Below are 14,459 nucleotides of genomic sequence, written 5' to 3'. Positions count from 1 at the left end.
TGATAATTAGTTTAGTGAGGTAGCCCCATCTATATTTTATGTTTGCCCTAGGTAACACTGAGGTGGCTGACTGGAACTGCCGATGCTGTTGGAGGGTATGCATAGACAGGTCAGGCAGTAGCTGAAATGTCCTTAAACTTCTCTGAGAGCGTCGGTTGTCTGAAGGCAGCCTGCATCAGTTTGTCTTTAAATACAAAACTGTGAAAGCAAACAATAATGTCTCTTGGCTTGTCTTGTGAGACTGTTCTTGGGCGGAGTGCTCTATGGGCTCTTTCCATGGTAGATGTCATGTACTCAAAGGGCCCCAAGAGTTCAATAAAGAGTCCCTTCAGATCGCCTTGAATGTCTGTTGGTTGTACATCTTCTGGAACCCCTCGAAACCGAATATTGTTTCTACCAGACCTATCCTCCATATCTGCTAATTTAAATTCAAGTTGTGTTATTTGGTCTGCCAGTGATTCAGAGTACGATATGAGGTTCGTTTGATCTGTGGCCATATCTTCTTCTTTCTTTTCCAGAGCATCAACTCATTCGCCTATTTCAGAAATATCTTTTCATAGTTCGGCAGAGCTTCACTGTATCTCCTGTGTAATAGAGCGTGTCTGCAGGACAAGCATTTTGTTTAGTGTTGCTTCAGTAATGAAGTGCTGAGATTGAGTGAAGAGGCGTAAGCTAGAGTGAGAGCCTTCTCCTAGTGATTCTGAATCACTGAGGTATTCATTAGACCCCTCCTCAAGGTCTTCAGATGGTTGAGTGAAATGGACGAAGACAATCTTTTTAATGTTCGTTGGGGTCTTTGTGTGCTTTCTGGAGGAGTAAGGCATTCTCTGCTGAAGTTCACAGGAGGAATGAGTTCAGGCTCATCAGTATGGTCAGAAAAGTGGTGTTGGATTGTTTTTAGTTGACAGAAGAGAGGTTGCTTATCTAGTATAATTACCATATAAATTGGAGCAGGGCTGGGTGGTATCTTCTCTGCGCTACCCCTCCATACCGGTTAGGGGGTAGGACTAAGGACATGCCTCAAGGGGCCAATCAGGACAGTCGATAGCTCAGGGGGATGGTCAAAAGTTTACAAATTTAGTTTTGGTCTATCTAGATAGCTCTAAAAGCACAATAAGGTGCTACCAAGGTTATAGGTTGTCACCCTGTGTAAAACACTATATGCTAAACCTGGTATTAGTGAAGGGGCAGACACCACAAAGTAGGATCAGAGGATACACCAAAACAGTACAGTATTGTGAGACGCATATATTTCCTCTAGTTGTTGGTTCGCCCCCCATAGGGACAAGAATGCTTCTGACCCAGGAGCAGGATATAGCTAGAGAATTCAGGCTTATGTAGCCAAACCAGTCAGAACCCAAGACGGCAGGAAGGGAGGGGAAACCAAGAACAGAGCAAGCAGTTGCAAAAAGTTTGTTATATCAATATACAAATATGACACAGAAAAATATTTGCATTTATTAGCTCCCCCACTCTCCCCAGTGGATGGGGATACTTCCTACGCGAGGGAGAAAAGGGTTGGAGAATGGTGACCCACTCGGAAAAGCCGAGCGAGAAAGGGGGGGGAGAGTGAGAGTCAACTGCACCAATAAATTTGTCTCTATTTCAACAAACAAGTCTGTCTCTCACCTCAGGAAAAAGGGGATTCAACCAAAAGGAAGGGGAGAGGGGGAGTGACCCACCTAGACAAGCTAGACGGGAAAGGAGGAGGCGAGAGGGGACTACTCCGAAAACTAGCAACACTAGTAGATATGACTCTGTAATAAGTATATTACTACTATAAGGTATCGTTGATGTACAATTCTAAAACAACTGAAATGAAGAGTGAATGTTAACTTCAATAAGAACACAACAAGAAATTTAAACCTGTCTCCCACCTCAAGGAAAAGGGGGATATGACCCAGGGAGAAGGGGAAAGGGAATGGGGAAGTGACCCACCTTGACAAGCTAGGCTAGAAGGAAGGAGGTGGGAGAAGGTCTGTGCAGAAGGGAGTTGGGGTTAGAATATTACTCAATAAAGAACAAACTGGTATTGCAAGTGTCCTTATAAGGAAGGAAACCGCCAACAATTCTTAGGGTATGTAGGCAGCCTCAGGAGAGTCTCAGTTCTAACATAGCTGCAGGGTAGAGTTTGTGGAAGTGGAAGATACTTATTTTGGGATAGCGACAACTGCAGGTCTCTAACAATAAGTAATTAAGAGGATTCTCATCCAGGGCCGGCTCAAAAGCTTTACATTCCTGCTTTTTAAATAAAGATAGCAAGAGAACAAAGAAAATTGATAATAGGAGTAAATTAGAAAGTTGCTTAAAATTGCATGCTCTGTTTGAATCATGAAAGCAAAAATGTGGGCTTAGTATTCCTTTAATGAACATCTAGACAGCCAGGGAAATAAACCTGTTTATTACATGCTACCTCTATAAAAATTTAAAAATGTGAGGTTCTTATGGATATTTTCTTTAGATTGACAGGTCTGCCTGTTAATGTGTTTGCTCTTTATCTATATCCCTCTGGACTTGAGTTGATATGATCTTGCTGGTTATAACTCATGTGAATATTCCTTTGTATATGTTTCAGCTAATTGATATGCGACGGACCATTCATGTGTTTAAGGCAGCATTTTGTGTTTATTTCATTTTATTTGTATTTTGTACCCCTCACTTAAAATACACTTATTTAAAAATACAAAGAAATTAAAAAAAGGTTTACTATATTAATTGGAATAGTACTTTGTTGAACATTATATGTTCCTATATTTTGGTAGAGTTTTAACAATGTGATGTTGAGCATAATTGATGGACATTACCATTCCAACTATAATGTAAGTTATTGTTGAAAGACCATTAGTAGGATCCTTAGCCAATAAGAATTAGATTATTTTTTTTTACACAGGGCTTCTTAAGAGCATCGTCTGTATGACCTTGATATATGATTCACAAACTTCTTTCTATTTACCGCTTTCAGTATAAGTTATGGTGAGTAGAAACAAACTCAGTAGATTAAATGATAAAAAGGAATTCTATATGTAGCATTTTTTTCACATCCAAACAAAAGAGGTGACTTTTTCCATAATGGTAATTCTGCCGTCACTTTCTGTACATCTGAGTGTTGTGGGAATCTACACAATTGTGTGTAAGCATTGGATAATTTACTTAACCACACTCTTTTTTTTTTGCATAAACAATGACTGCAACTGACAATAGCGTTGATAGAGTATTTGTTTTTGTAGGAAACCTCTATACTGGCACTGTAGATGGAAAGCTGTGGCAAATCCGCGATGGGCAGTTATCTTTCATAACTCAGATGGGGAAGAATGTGTCAGAATGCGGTAAAGTTAAATAAATATGATCAATTTTGTGTGTTGAATTACTAGCATCAGTTAAAAGGATAAAAAAAAACAACTACATAGGCAAGTTAATAATATCATGACGTCATTACAAGATTCAACCATACACATCACAGATTCACCACTGTACCGCCCCTTTAGGAACTTTAACACTCAATACTACAATACTACATATACGTAAACAACTGTTTGGAACAGCATTATTATGGAGATTTCAATGGGACAATTAAGAAATATTGTCAGATCGCAAATCACTTATATATATAATACTACAGATGACAGCCGGAAGTTATTCAGTATTAGTGCCATTTTTATGGCACGCATACAATATTGTCAGATCTAAAATCACTTATATATATAATACTACAGATGACAGCCGGAAGTTCTGATTTTTTATGGCGATTTGAATGGGACGCATACAATATTGACAGCTCAGCAATCACTTATATATATAATACTACAGATGGCAGACGGGAGTTATTCAGTATTAGTGCGATTTGAAAGGGACGCATACAATATTCACATCTCGGCAATCACTTATATATACAATACTACAGATGACAGACGGAAGTTATTCCGCATTAGTGCGATTTGAAAGGGACGCATACAATATTCACATCTCGGCAATCACTTATATATACAATACTACAGATGACAGCCGGAAGTTATTCAGTATTAGTGCGATTTGAAAGGGACGCATACAATATTGACAGCTCGGCAATCACTTATATATACAATACTACAGATGACAGCCGGAAGTTATTCAGTATTAGTGCGATTTTAAAGGGACGCATACAATATTGACATCTCGGCAATCACTTATATATACAATACTACAGATGACAGCCGGAAGTTCTGATTTTTTATGGCGATTTGAATGGGACGCATACAATATTGACAGCTCGGCAATCACTTATATATACAATACTACAGATGACAGCCGGAAGTTATTCAGTATTAGTGCGATTTTAAAGGGACGCATACAGTATTGACAGCTCGGCAATCACTTATATATACAATACTACAGATGACAGCCGGAAGTTATTCAGTATTAGTGCGATTTTAAATGGACGCATACAATATTGACTGCTCGGCAATCACTTATATATATATACAATACTACAGATGGCAGACGGGAAGTTCTGAATTATTATTGCGATTTTAAAGGGACGCATACAATATTGACATCTCGGCAATCACTTATATATATATACAATACTACAGATGGCAGACGGGAAGTTCGGAATTATTATTGCGATTTTAAAGGGACGCATACAATATTGACAGCTCGGCAATCACTTATATATATAATACTACAGATGGCAGACGGGAAGTTCTGAATTATTATTGCGATTTTAAAGGGACGCATACAATATTGACAGCTCTGAAATCACTTATATATACAATACTACAGATGTTACTTTATCGTTTACAAACAATGTTGCAGCAACATTGATCGATCACATTCGATGCACATTATACACAACTATGCACTTTCATTCATGTTAGCCTGGACGTGTGCTTGTTACTATAAGATCGCGTTTAATAAATATTTATTACGCATATGATCAAACATTACAAACATGCACTGTATGTGTGATATTTGACACTTTCACATTGAGAATCATTGTTTGAAACTAACATTTCAGCAAACAACAAATAAACGCCCACTGTGAAAGCATTCGCGCCGCTCACATACAAACAAGTGAATACAATCAGCAATCATTACAAACTCAATACCATTGGACTAATTGTACTATAAATCCCCCAAACAACATGGCCAATGCATCACTTGTGATCCACATCAGATCAAGTGCATACCTTGTTACGCTGTTTTGAAAGATGGATGACGATGACATGGTAGACACTGCTGGTGCTGCTATTGACGAACTAGCTGTTGGTCGAATCAGGCAGCCTCGGCGGCTCAGACCGAGACGAAGGGGTCGTCTGGTTCGAGGTCCTCGTGTCTACAGGGTGAGACCCACCTTGGAAAACATGAGTGACTTTGAGGTTTTTGATAAGTATCGGCTCGATCGCGAACAGCTCATTGGCCTTTACAATCTTCTTAAACCTCATTTGGAGCCACGTATACAAATAAGGACTGCTGTTCCCCCCATGAGTAAGATGCTAAGCTGTCTATACGTCCTGGCCTCCGGGAGTTTTCAATCCGGAGAACTGTACATGCATGGCCTGGCTCAAGGTACATTCTCTGGGGTGTTTGATAACTTTCTGGACGCCATGGTACGTATCAGTAAGCAATACATAGGATTCCCACAGAATGATGGTGATTGGAGGCGCCTGAAGCGGGAATTCTTTGATATTGCTCAATTGCCCAATGTCTTGGGAGCCATAGATTGTACCCACTTTGCGCTGCGTGCTCCAATTGATGACTTGCCCTTCAGAAATCGCAAACATTTTCATAGCCTCAACGTGCAGTATGTTTGTGACGCACGGATGAGGATTATGCATGTGTATGCGAATTTTGGAGGGGCTTGTCATGATGCCCGCATCCTCTCTCTGTCGTCCCTGTGGAGCCAGTTTGAGGAAAGACAAATGCCCCCTGGTTATCTCGTTGGTGAGTATTTGTGCTCAACATGGTTAATAATGTTGACAATTGGCCCTGTATTTTTTAACTGTTAGCGTCATGTTCAGCTATAGGATTAAATTTAACCATTTGTTATTTACCGACGCTAATGTCTATTTTTATTTAAATGCAGATATGTAGCATGTCTTACCTTAAGTGTTCAGATAGAGAATGCAATGTAACCATGTATTTAGCATTTTACACAAGGTTTGTTTTCAGAACAATACGCATATGTAGCATGTCTTAGCTGAAATGGGAAGCTATTATCTCATGTAATTTAACCCTGTCATTGTCTCTTTCTGCTAATGTCTATTTTTATTTAAATGCAGATATGTAGCATGTCTTACCTTAAGTGTTCAGATAGAGAATGCAATGTAACCATGTATTTAGCATTTTACACAAGGTTTGTTTTCAGAACAATACGCATATGTAGCATGTCTTAGCTGAAATGGGAAGCTATTATCTCATGCAATTTAACCCTGTCATTGTCTCTTTCTGCTAATGTCTATTTTTATTTAAATGCAGATATGTAGCATGTCTTACCTTAAGTGTTCAGATAGAGAATGCAATGTAACCATGTATTTAGCATTTTACACAAGGTTTGTTTTCAGAACAATACGCATATGTAGCATGTCTTAGCTGAAATGGGAAGCTATTATCTCATGCAATTTAACCCTGTCATTGTCTCTTTCTGCTAATGTCTATTTTTATTTAAATGCAGATATGTAGCATGTCTTACCTTAAGTGTTCAGATAAAGAATGCAATGTAACCATGTATTTAGCATTTTACACAAGGTTTGTTTTCAGAACAATACGCATATGTAGCATGTCTTAGCTGAAATGGGAAGATACAGAATAATATAGAAATTTTTTTATTGGTATGTTTCTGACAAGTTTTAATATGGATTATGGTTTTTAAATAAAAAAAAATTATACAACAATATACTAGTTTAAGTATTCTGTTTGAATTATGTTCTGTTCAAAATTTATAGGTGATTCTGGGTACATGAGCCGGCCTTGGCTCATTACCCCCTTGCGTAGCCCGACTGATGTGTCTGAGGAGCGCTACAATAGGGCTCATAAGAGAACCAGGGCGGTGGTTGAAAGGATGTTCGGGCTCCTGAAGATGAGATTCAGGTGCCTGGACCGTTCTGGAGGAGCACTCCAGTACAACCCAAAGAAGGTGGCGAAGATCGTTGTAGCCTGTAGCGTCCTGCATAATATTGCACAGCGGGCTGGGATGCTGCAGGCCGTCCCGGTGGACAGAGACCTCCTCAGAGATGAGGAGGATGATCCTGTTCTAGAGGGGGAATTCCAGGACGAGGGACTTGATGTCAGAGCAGACGTCATCAACCGCCACTTTAGACGGTAAAGAATAGAAGTTAGACTGTGTAGTATTTTCAATAGATGTGAACTCTAGGGAAATGACAAGTAGAGAATTGTGCAAACATGTTAGTATTGATCAAATGTTAGAATAATTTTTAATTTTCATAATATAGGTGATGCTCTGGGCATTGGGTCCTATAGCGAGTCTTTACCACCTGGTTTTTAAAGAGGACATCAGATGGTAAGTAGAAATGTATGGACTGTTGCTGGCATGATTTGTACACAAAAACATCATATGGCATACATTTTAAGAAATAGATTTTTGTTTACACATTACTTAAAATGTACATAATCAGAAAGGGATACTCTAGAATGACTATGGTTCAATGTCACACAGAGGTTTTTTATGCTCAATATGACTCATCTTCACACTTGCTAGAAAATAACACAGGTTCATACACAGGCTTAGTAAGCTAGTGACAGATATTTATTATGAAATGGGGGGTGGGAGAGGGGTACAGAACTGATTCACACACTTGTATGATTTTTTTTTATTAAATTTATTACATTAGGGAGATGACTTAATCTAAAGACTGAAAGGGAACAATTTGAAGCCTGACAGTCAAGATTGCCCAGACTGACAGTGGGGAAAAAGCCAAGATTGAAATTGAAGTATACCAATGGGATCATGTCTGGCATTATCTTTCAATTCTGCTGACCTTGAAAACCATACAAAGACATGTTCACATGGTAAGTGCAAACTATTTGATAGAATAAGGCTGTGGAGACATCCTATTGGAGACACTTAGATGATTTTCTATTTTGTAGATGGTATTTCCCAGTCCTCTATTTAATGAACTGATGAATAAGACACCTATTGAAGATCAACTGTTTACCCCTGAATTGACTTTCAAAGACCATGCATTATCCAGGTTGGTGCATGCTAGTTAAGAATCACATGAAGAATGTTGATTATTGTTAGCTTACATACATTAGTCATACTTATTTCATCATTAGATATTTAGGGATCACAATCAGAAAAAGGAATACATATTATAGTTGATATAGAGGTATTTGAATGGACATGAAATATTAGATTTATGTTCAGCATACATATATTGTTGAAATGTGATATACATTATTATGTATAATTTGAATTTTGGATATTTAAATAGAATTTTTAATCAACAATATAATGGTGTATGTATTTCATTAATTTTAAATCAATTTAATGATTATCTTTAAAAAATGTTGATCAGGGGTTCCGGTGGAGGAGGAGCTTGACAGGTGTTGCTGAGCTCGCAGCTCCAGTCCCACAAACATTGGCGGTGAAACTCTCGCGCCCTGTCCCAAGTTTTTGGGCTGTTTTTCTGGACAGTTAAGAATATCTGCTCTGGAACCCCTTACCAGTGGCACGTCATTCCACTGGCGTAAGCCAACTTCCAGCTACCTGAATATGCCTTTCCTTTTACATCAACGGGCATATGTGGTCTGAAACAACTATATGCAATACTAACTGAGCCCTAACCCTAGGATATCCCAGTTATCTTTATACGGAGACCTGCCTATCAGCCCAAGTCTAAGCTGCTTGCCTCCCCCCCGCGCCTGTAGCCCCCGCCAGGATAAACTCTTAAATCTGCTGACCGCGCTGTCTGCTTTGCAAGGCCCTCAACCTACCTGCTGTTCGGGGACCCTGCTCCGGCGTCTTGCTCACCGGCGCCTGTCCCGCCCCCTCCCCCACCGGTGCTGCGTGGGAGGGAGACGGGCTCCGGTGTTGGATCCGGGACCGGATGCTGGGGCTGCTGTCCGTGTGGCTGTTGGTGCCTGACGTGGTTCCTTCTTCCCCCCTCCCACCGATGTTGCGTGAGGGGCGCTGATCGTGATCCCTGATTGGACTCTGGAGCAGGAGGTACTGGAGGCGGTCTAATCGGCAGAGATCCAGACGCCGACGAGGAATTGGCGGGCGGCCGGGCGGCGAGAGAGGGGGTGAGTTTTTCCTTGCTGAACATTGTGCCTAGGGTTATACAGTAATTTGGGGAACTCGAGGACGATCCTTGGAAGCTACACGGGGCTGAGCATGGCTGGGTTGGAAATTCACTGAGTGGGATAACTCAAGACAGCAAGGGGACACGGTACTATTAATACCTTAAGAGGTGAAAAGCCTTTACCATATTTCTTCAAGAGCAAGATGTATGAACTATACAACGGCTAAAAGGGTGAAGCTGAGGGATATTCTCCAAATCCTTTTTCGTTTACAATCTTCTGTTACCTATACGCCATTTAATGACTGAGGACACTATGTAAATTCTTTATCCATGGTTTTCCAGCAAATCCTTTATGAAACATTGCAGTTTGAGTAACGCTTTATTTAAAAACATGACTTTACAAGAATAAGACTTCGGGTCACCTTAAAATACATTGAAGAGGCCGTTTTTTTTTCTTTTTTTTTTTTCTGTTTGTTTTGTTTTTCTTCTTGTGGGTTTTTTTTTCATTTACAAGCTTTTCTAACAAATCTGTTCCATTGTTATGCTTTTTTTCCCTGTTGCAAAGGAATCTCTTTACGTTGTTATCACTCCTCACTGGAATATTTACTATATGTGAGATTTGGTTAATTCAGCCCTAGTTTTTTTTTTTTTTTTTTTTTTTACAACATAACTGCTGATTTAAATCATGCTAGTCAAAAGGGCTTATATCTAAACTCTCTGTGTATGCAGTATTTGCATTGACCTATATAGATCCTGATTATCTTAGCCATTTGTGTGACTAAGGAGGGAAGCCTAATAGTGGCCCATGCTAGGATCTTTCTGGCAAAGCAAAGTCAGAATTTATATTTTACATTTCTCCAACATAGGTGTGTCCGGTCCACGGCGTCATCCTTACTTGTGGGATATTCTCCTCCCCAACAGGAAATGGCAAAGAGCCCAGCAAAGCTGGCCACATGATCCCTCCCAGGCTCCGCCTACCCCAGTCATTCTCTTTGCCGTTGTACAGGCAACATCTCCACGGAGATGGCTTAGAGTTTTTTAGTGTTTAACTGTAGTTTTTATTATTCAATCAAGAGTTTGTTATTTTGAAATAGTGCTGGTATGTACTATTTACTCAGAAACAGAAAAGAGATGAAGATTTCTGTTTGTATGAGGAAAATGATTTTAGCAACCGTAACTAAAATCCATGGCTGTTCCACACAGGACTGTTGAGAGCTACTAACTTCAGTTGGGGGAACAGTATGCAGTCTCTTGCTGCTTGAGGTATGACACATTCTAACAAGACGATGTAATGCTGGAAGCTGTCATTTTCCCTATGGGATCCGGTAAGCCATGTTTATTACGATCATAAATAAGGGCTTCACAAGGGCTTATTAAGACTGTAGACTTTTCTGGGCTAAATCGATTCATTATTAACACATATTTAGCCTTGAGGAATCATTTTATCTGGGTATTTTGATATAAGAATATCGGCAGGCACTGGATTAGACACCTTATTACTTAGGGACTTTCCCAAAGCATAAGCAGAGCCTCATTTTCGCGCCGGTGTGGCGCACTTGTTTTTGAGAGGCATGGCATGCAGTCGCATGTGTGAGGAGCTCTGATACTTAGAAAAGACTTTCTGAAGGCGTCATTTGGTATCGTATTCCCCTTTTGGGCTTGGTTGGGTCTCAGCAAAGCAGATACCAGGGACTGTAAAGGGGTTAAAGTTTAAAACGGCTCCGGTTCCGTTATTTTAAGGGTTAAAGCTTCCAAATTTGGTGTGCAATACTTTTAAGGCTTTAAGACACTGTGGTGAAAATTTGGTGAATTTTGTACAATTCCTTCATGTTTTTTCGCAATTGCAGTAATAAAGTGTGTTCAGTTTAAAATTTAAAGTGACAGTAACGGTTTTATTTTAAAACGTTTTTGTACTTTGTTATCAAGTTTATGCCTGTTTAACATGTCTGAACTACCAGATAGACTGTGTTCTGAATGTGGGGAAGCCAGAATTCCTATTCATTTAAATAAATGTGATTTATGTGATAATGACAATGATGCCCAAGATGATTCCTCAAGTGAGGGGAGTAAGCATGGTACTGCATCATTCCCTCCTTCGTCTACACGAGTCTTGCCCACTCAGGAGGCCCCTAGTACATCTAGCGCGCCAATACTCCTTACTATGCAACAATTAACGGCTGTAATGGATAATTCTGTCAAAAACATTTTAGCCCAAATGAACACTTGTCAGCGTAAGCGCGGCTGCTCTGTTTTAGATACTGAAGAGCATGGCAACGCTGATACTAATATCTCTGAAGGGCCCCTAACCCAGTCTGATGGGGCCAGGGAGGTTTTGTCTGAGGGAGAAATTACTGATTCAGGGAACATTTCTCAACAGGCTGAACCTGATGTGATTGCATTTAAATTTAAGTTGGAACATCTCCGCATTCTGCTTAAGGAGGTATTATCCACTCTGGATGATTGTGACAAGTTGGTCATCCCAGAGAAACTATGTAAAATGGACAAGTTCCTAGAGGTGCCGGGGCTCCCAGAAGCTTTTCCTATACCCAAGCGGGTGGCGGACATTGTTAATAAAGAATGGGAAAGGCCCGGTATTCCTTTCGTCCCTCCCCCCATATTTAAAAAATTGTTTCCTTTGGTCGACCCCAGAAAGGACTTATGGCAGACAGTCCCCAAGGTCGAGGGAGCGGTTTCCACTTTAAACAAACGCACCACTATACCCATAGAGGATAGTTGTGCTTTCAAAGATCCTATGGATAAAAAATTAGAAGGTTTGCTTAAAAAGATGTTTGTTCAGCAGGGTTACCTTCTACAACCAATTGCATGCATTGTCCCTGTCGCTACAGCCGCATGTTTCTGGTTCGATGAGCTGATAAAGGCGGTCGATAGTGATTCTCCTCCTTATGAGGAGATTATGGACAGAATCAATGCTCTCAAATTGGCTAATTCTTTCACCCTAGACGCCACTTTGCAATTGGCTAGGTTAGCGGCTAAGAATTCTGGGTTTGCTATTGTGGCGCGCAGAGCGCTTTGGTTGAAATCTTGGTCGGCTGATGCGTCTTCCAAGAACAAGCTACTTAACATTCCTTTCAAGGGGAAAACGCTGTTTGGCCCTGACTTGAAAGAGATTATCTCTGATATCACTGGGGGTAAGGGCCACGCCCTTCCTCAGGATCGGCCTTTCAAGGCAAAAAATAAACCTAATTTTCGTCCCTTTCGTAGAAACGGACCAGCCCAAAGTGCTACGTCCTCTAAGCAAGAGGGTAATACTTCTCAAGCCAAGCCAGCTTGGAGACCAATGCAAGGCTGGAACAAGGGTAAGCAGGCCAAGAAACCTGCCACTGCTACCAAGACAGCATGAAATGTTGGCCCCCGATCCGGGACCGGATCTGGTGGGGGGCAGACTCTCTCTCTTCGCTCAGGCTTGGGCAAGAGATGTTCTGGATCCTTGGGCGCTAGAAATAGTCTCCCAAGGTTATCTTCTGGAATTCAAGGGACTTCCCCCAAGGGGGAGGTTCCACAGGTCTCAGTTGTCTTCAGACCATATAAAAAGACAGGCATTCTTACATTGTGTAGAAGACCTGTTAAAAATGGGAGTGATTCATCCTGTTCCATTAAGAGAACAAGGGATGGGGTTCTACTCCAATCTGTTCATAGTTCCCAAAAAAGAGGGAACGTTCAGACCAATCTTAGATCTCAAGATCTTAAACAAGTTTCTCAAGGTTCCATCGTTCAAGATGGAAACCATTCGAACTATTCTTCCTTCCATCCAGGAAGGTCAATTCATGACCACGGTGGATTTAAAGGATGCGTATCTACATATTCCTATCCACAAGGAACATCATCGGTTCCTAAGGTTCGCATTCCTGGACAAGCATTACCAGTTTGTGGCGCTTCCTTTCGGATTAGCCACTGCTCCAAGGATTTTCACAAAGGTACTAGGGTCCCTTCTAGCTGTGCTAAGACCAAGGGGCATTGCTGTAGTACCTTACTTGGACGACATTCTGATTCAAGCGTCGTCCCTTCCTCAAGCAAAGGCTCACACGGACATCGTCCTGGCCTTTCTCAGATCTCACGGATGGAAAGTGAACGTGGAAAAGAGTTCTCTATCTCCGTCAACAAGGGTTGCCTTCTTGGGAACAATAATAGACTCCTTAGAAATGAGGATATTTCTGACAGAGGCCAGAAAAACAAAGCTTCTAGACTCTTGTCGGATACTTCATTCCGTTCCTCTTCCTTCCATAGCTCTGTGCATGGAAGTGATCGGGTTGATGGTAGCGGCTATGGACATAGTTCCTTTTGCGCGCATTCATCTAAGACCATTACAACTGTGCATGCTCAGTCAGTGGAATGGGGATTATACAGACTTGTCTCCGAAGATACAAGTAAATCAGAGGACCAGAGACTCACTCCGTTGGTGGCTGTCCCTGGACAACCTGTCACGAGGGATGACATTCCGCAGACCAGAGTGGGTCATTGTTACGACCGACGCCAGTCTGATGGGCTGGGGCGCGATCTGGGGATCCCTGAAAGCTCAGGGTCTTTGGTCTCGGGAAGAATCTCTTCTACCGATAAATATTCTGGAACTGAGAGCGATATTCAATGCTCTCAAGGCTTGGCCTCAGCTAGCGAGGGCCAAGTTCATACGGTTTCAATCAGACAACATGACAACTGTTGCGTACATCAACCATCAGGGGGGAACAAGGAGTTCCCTAGCGATGGAAGAAGTGATCAAAATCATTCTATGGGCGGAGTCTCACTCCTGCCACCTGTCCGCTATCCACATCCCAGGAGTGGAAAATTGGGAAGCGGATTTTCTGAGTCGTCAGACATTGCATCCGGGGGAGTGGGAACTCCATCCGGAAATCTTTGCCCAAGTCACTCAGCTGTGGGGCATTCCAGACATGGATCTGATGGCCTCTCGTCAGAACTTCAAAGTTCCTTGCTACGGGTCCAGATCCAGGGATCCCAAGGCGGCTCTAGTGGATGCACTAGTAGCACCTTGGACCTTCAAACTAGCTTATGTGTTCCCGCCGTTCCCTCTCATCCCCAGGCTGGTAGCCAGGATCAATCAGGAGAGGGCGTCGGTGATCTTGATAGCTCCTGCGTGGCCACGCAGGACTTGGTATGCAGATCTGGTGAATATGTCATCGGCTCCACCTTGGAAGCTACCTTTGAGACGAGACCTTCTTGTTCAGGGTCCGTTCGAACATCCGAACC

The 14,459-nt window shown here is 41.5% G+C and overlaps 1 protein-coding gene across 3 annotated transcripts in view; it reads left to right on the top strand.

Annotated features, from left to right (window-relative positions):
• Window positions 1-14,459, top strand: part of LOC128662856 (adipocyte plasma membrane-associated protein) — a 284,431-nt gene that overhangs the window by 84,765 nt on the left and 185,207 nt on the right. For all 3 annotated transcript variants that reach the window (XM_053716861.1, XM_053716862.1, XM_053716860.1), the window contains exon 4: window positions 3,228-3,326. In XM_053716861.1, the coding sequence (XP_053572836.1) occupies window positions 3,228-3,326 (99 nt within the window). The remainder of the gene's footprint in view (window positions 1-3,227; window positions 3,327-14,459) is intronic.

The sequence above is a fragment of the Bombina bombina genome, chromosome 6, assembly GCF_027579735.1.
Source record: "Bombina bombina isolate aBomBom1 chromosome 6, aBomBom1.pri, whole genome shotgun sequence".
Taxonomy (NCBI): Eukaryota; Metazoa; Chordata; class Amphibia; order Anura; family Bombinatoridae; genus Bombina; species Bombina bombina.
The sequence above is the reverse complement of the archived record's forward strand: the minus strand, read 5'-3'. Positions and strand labels throughout refer to the sequence as shown.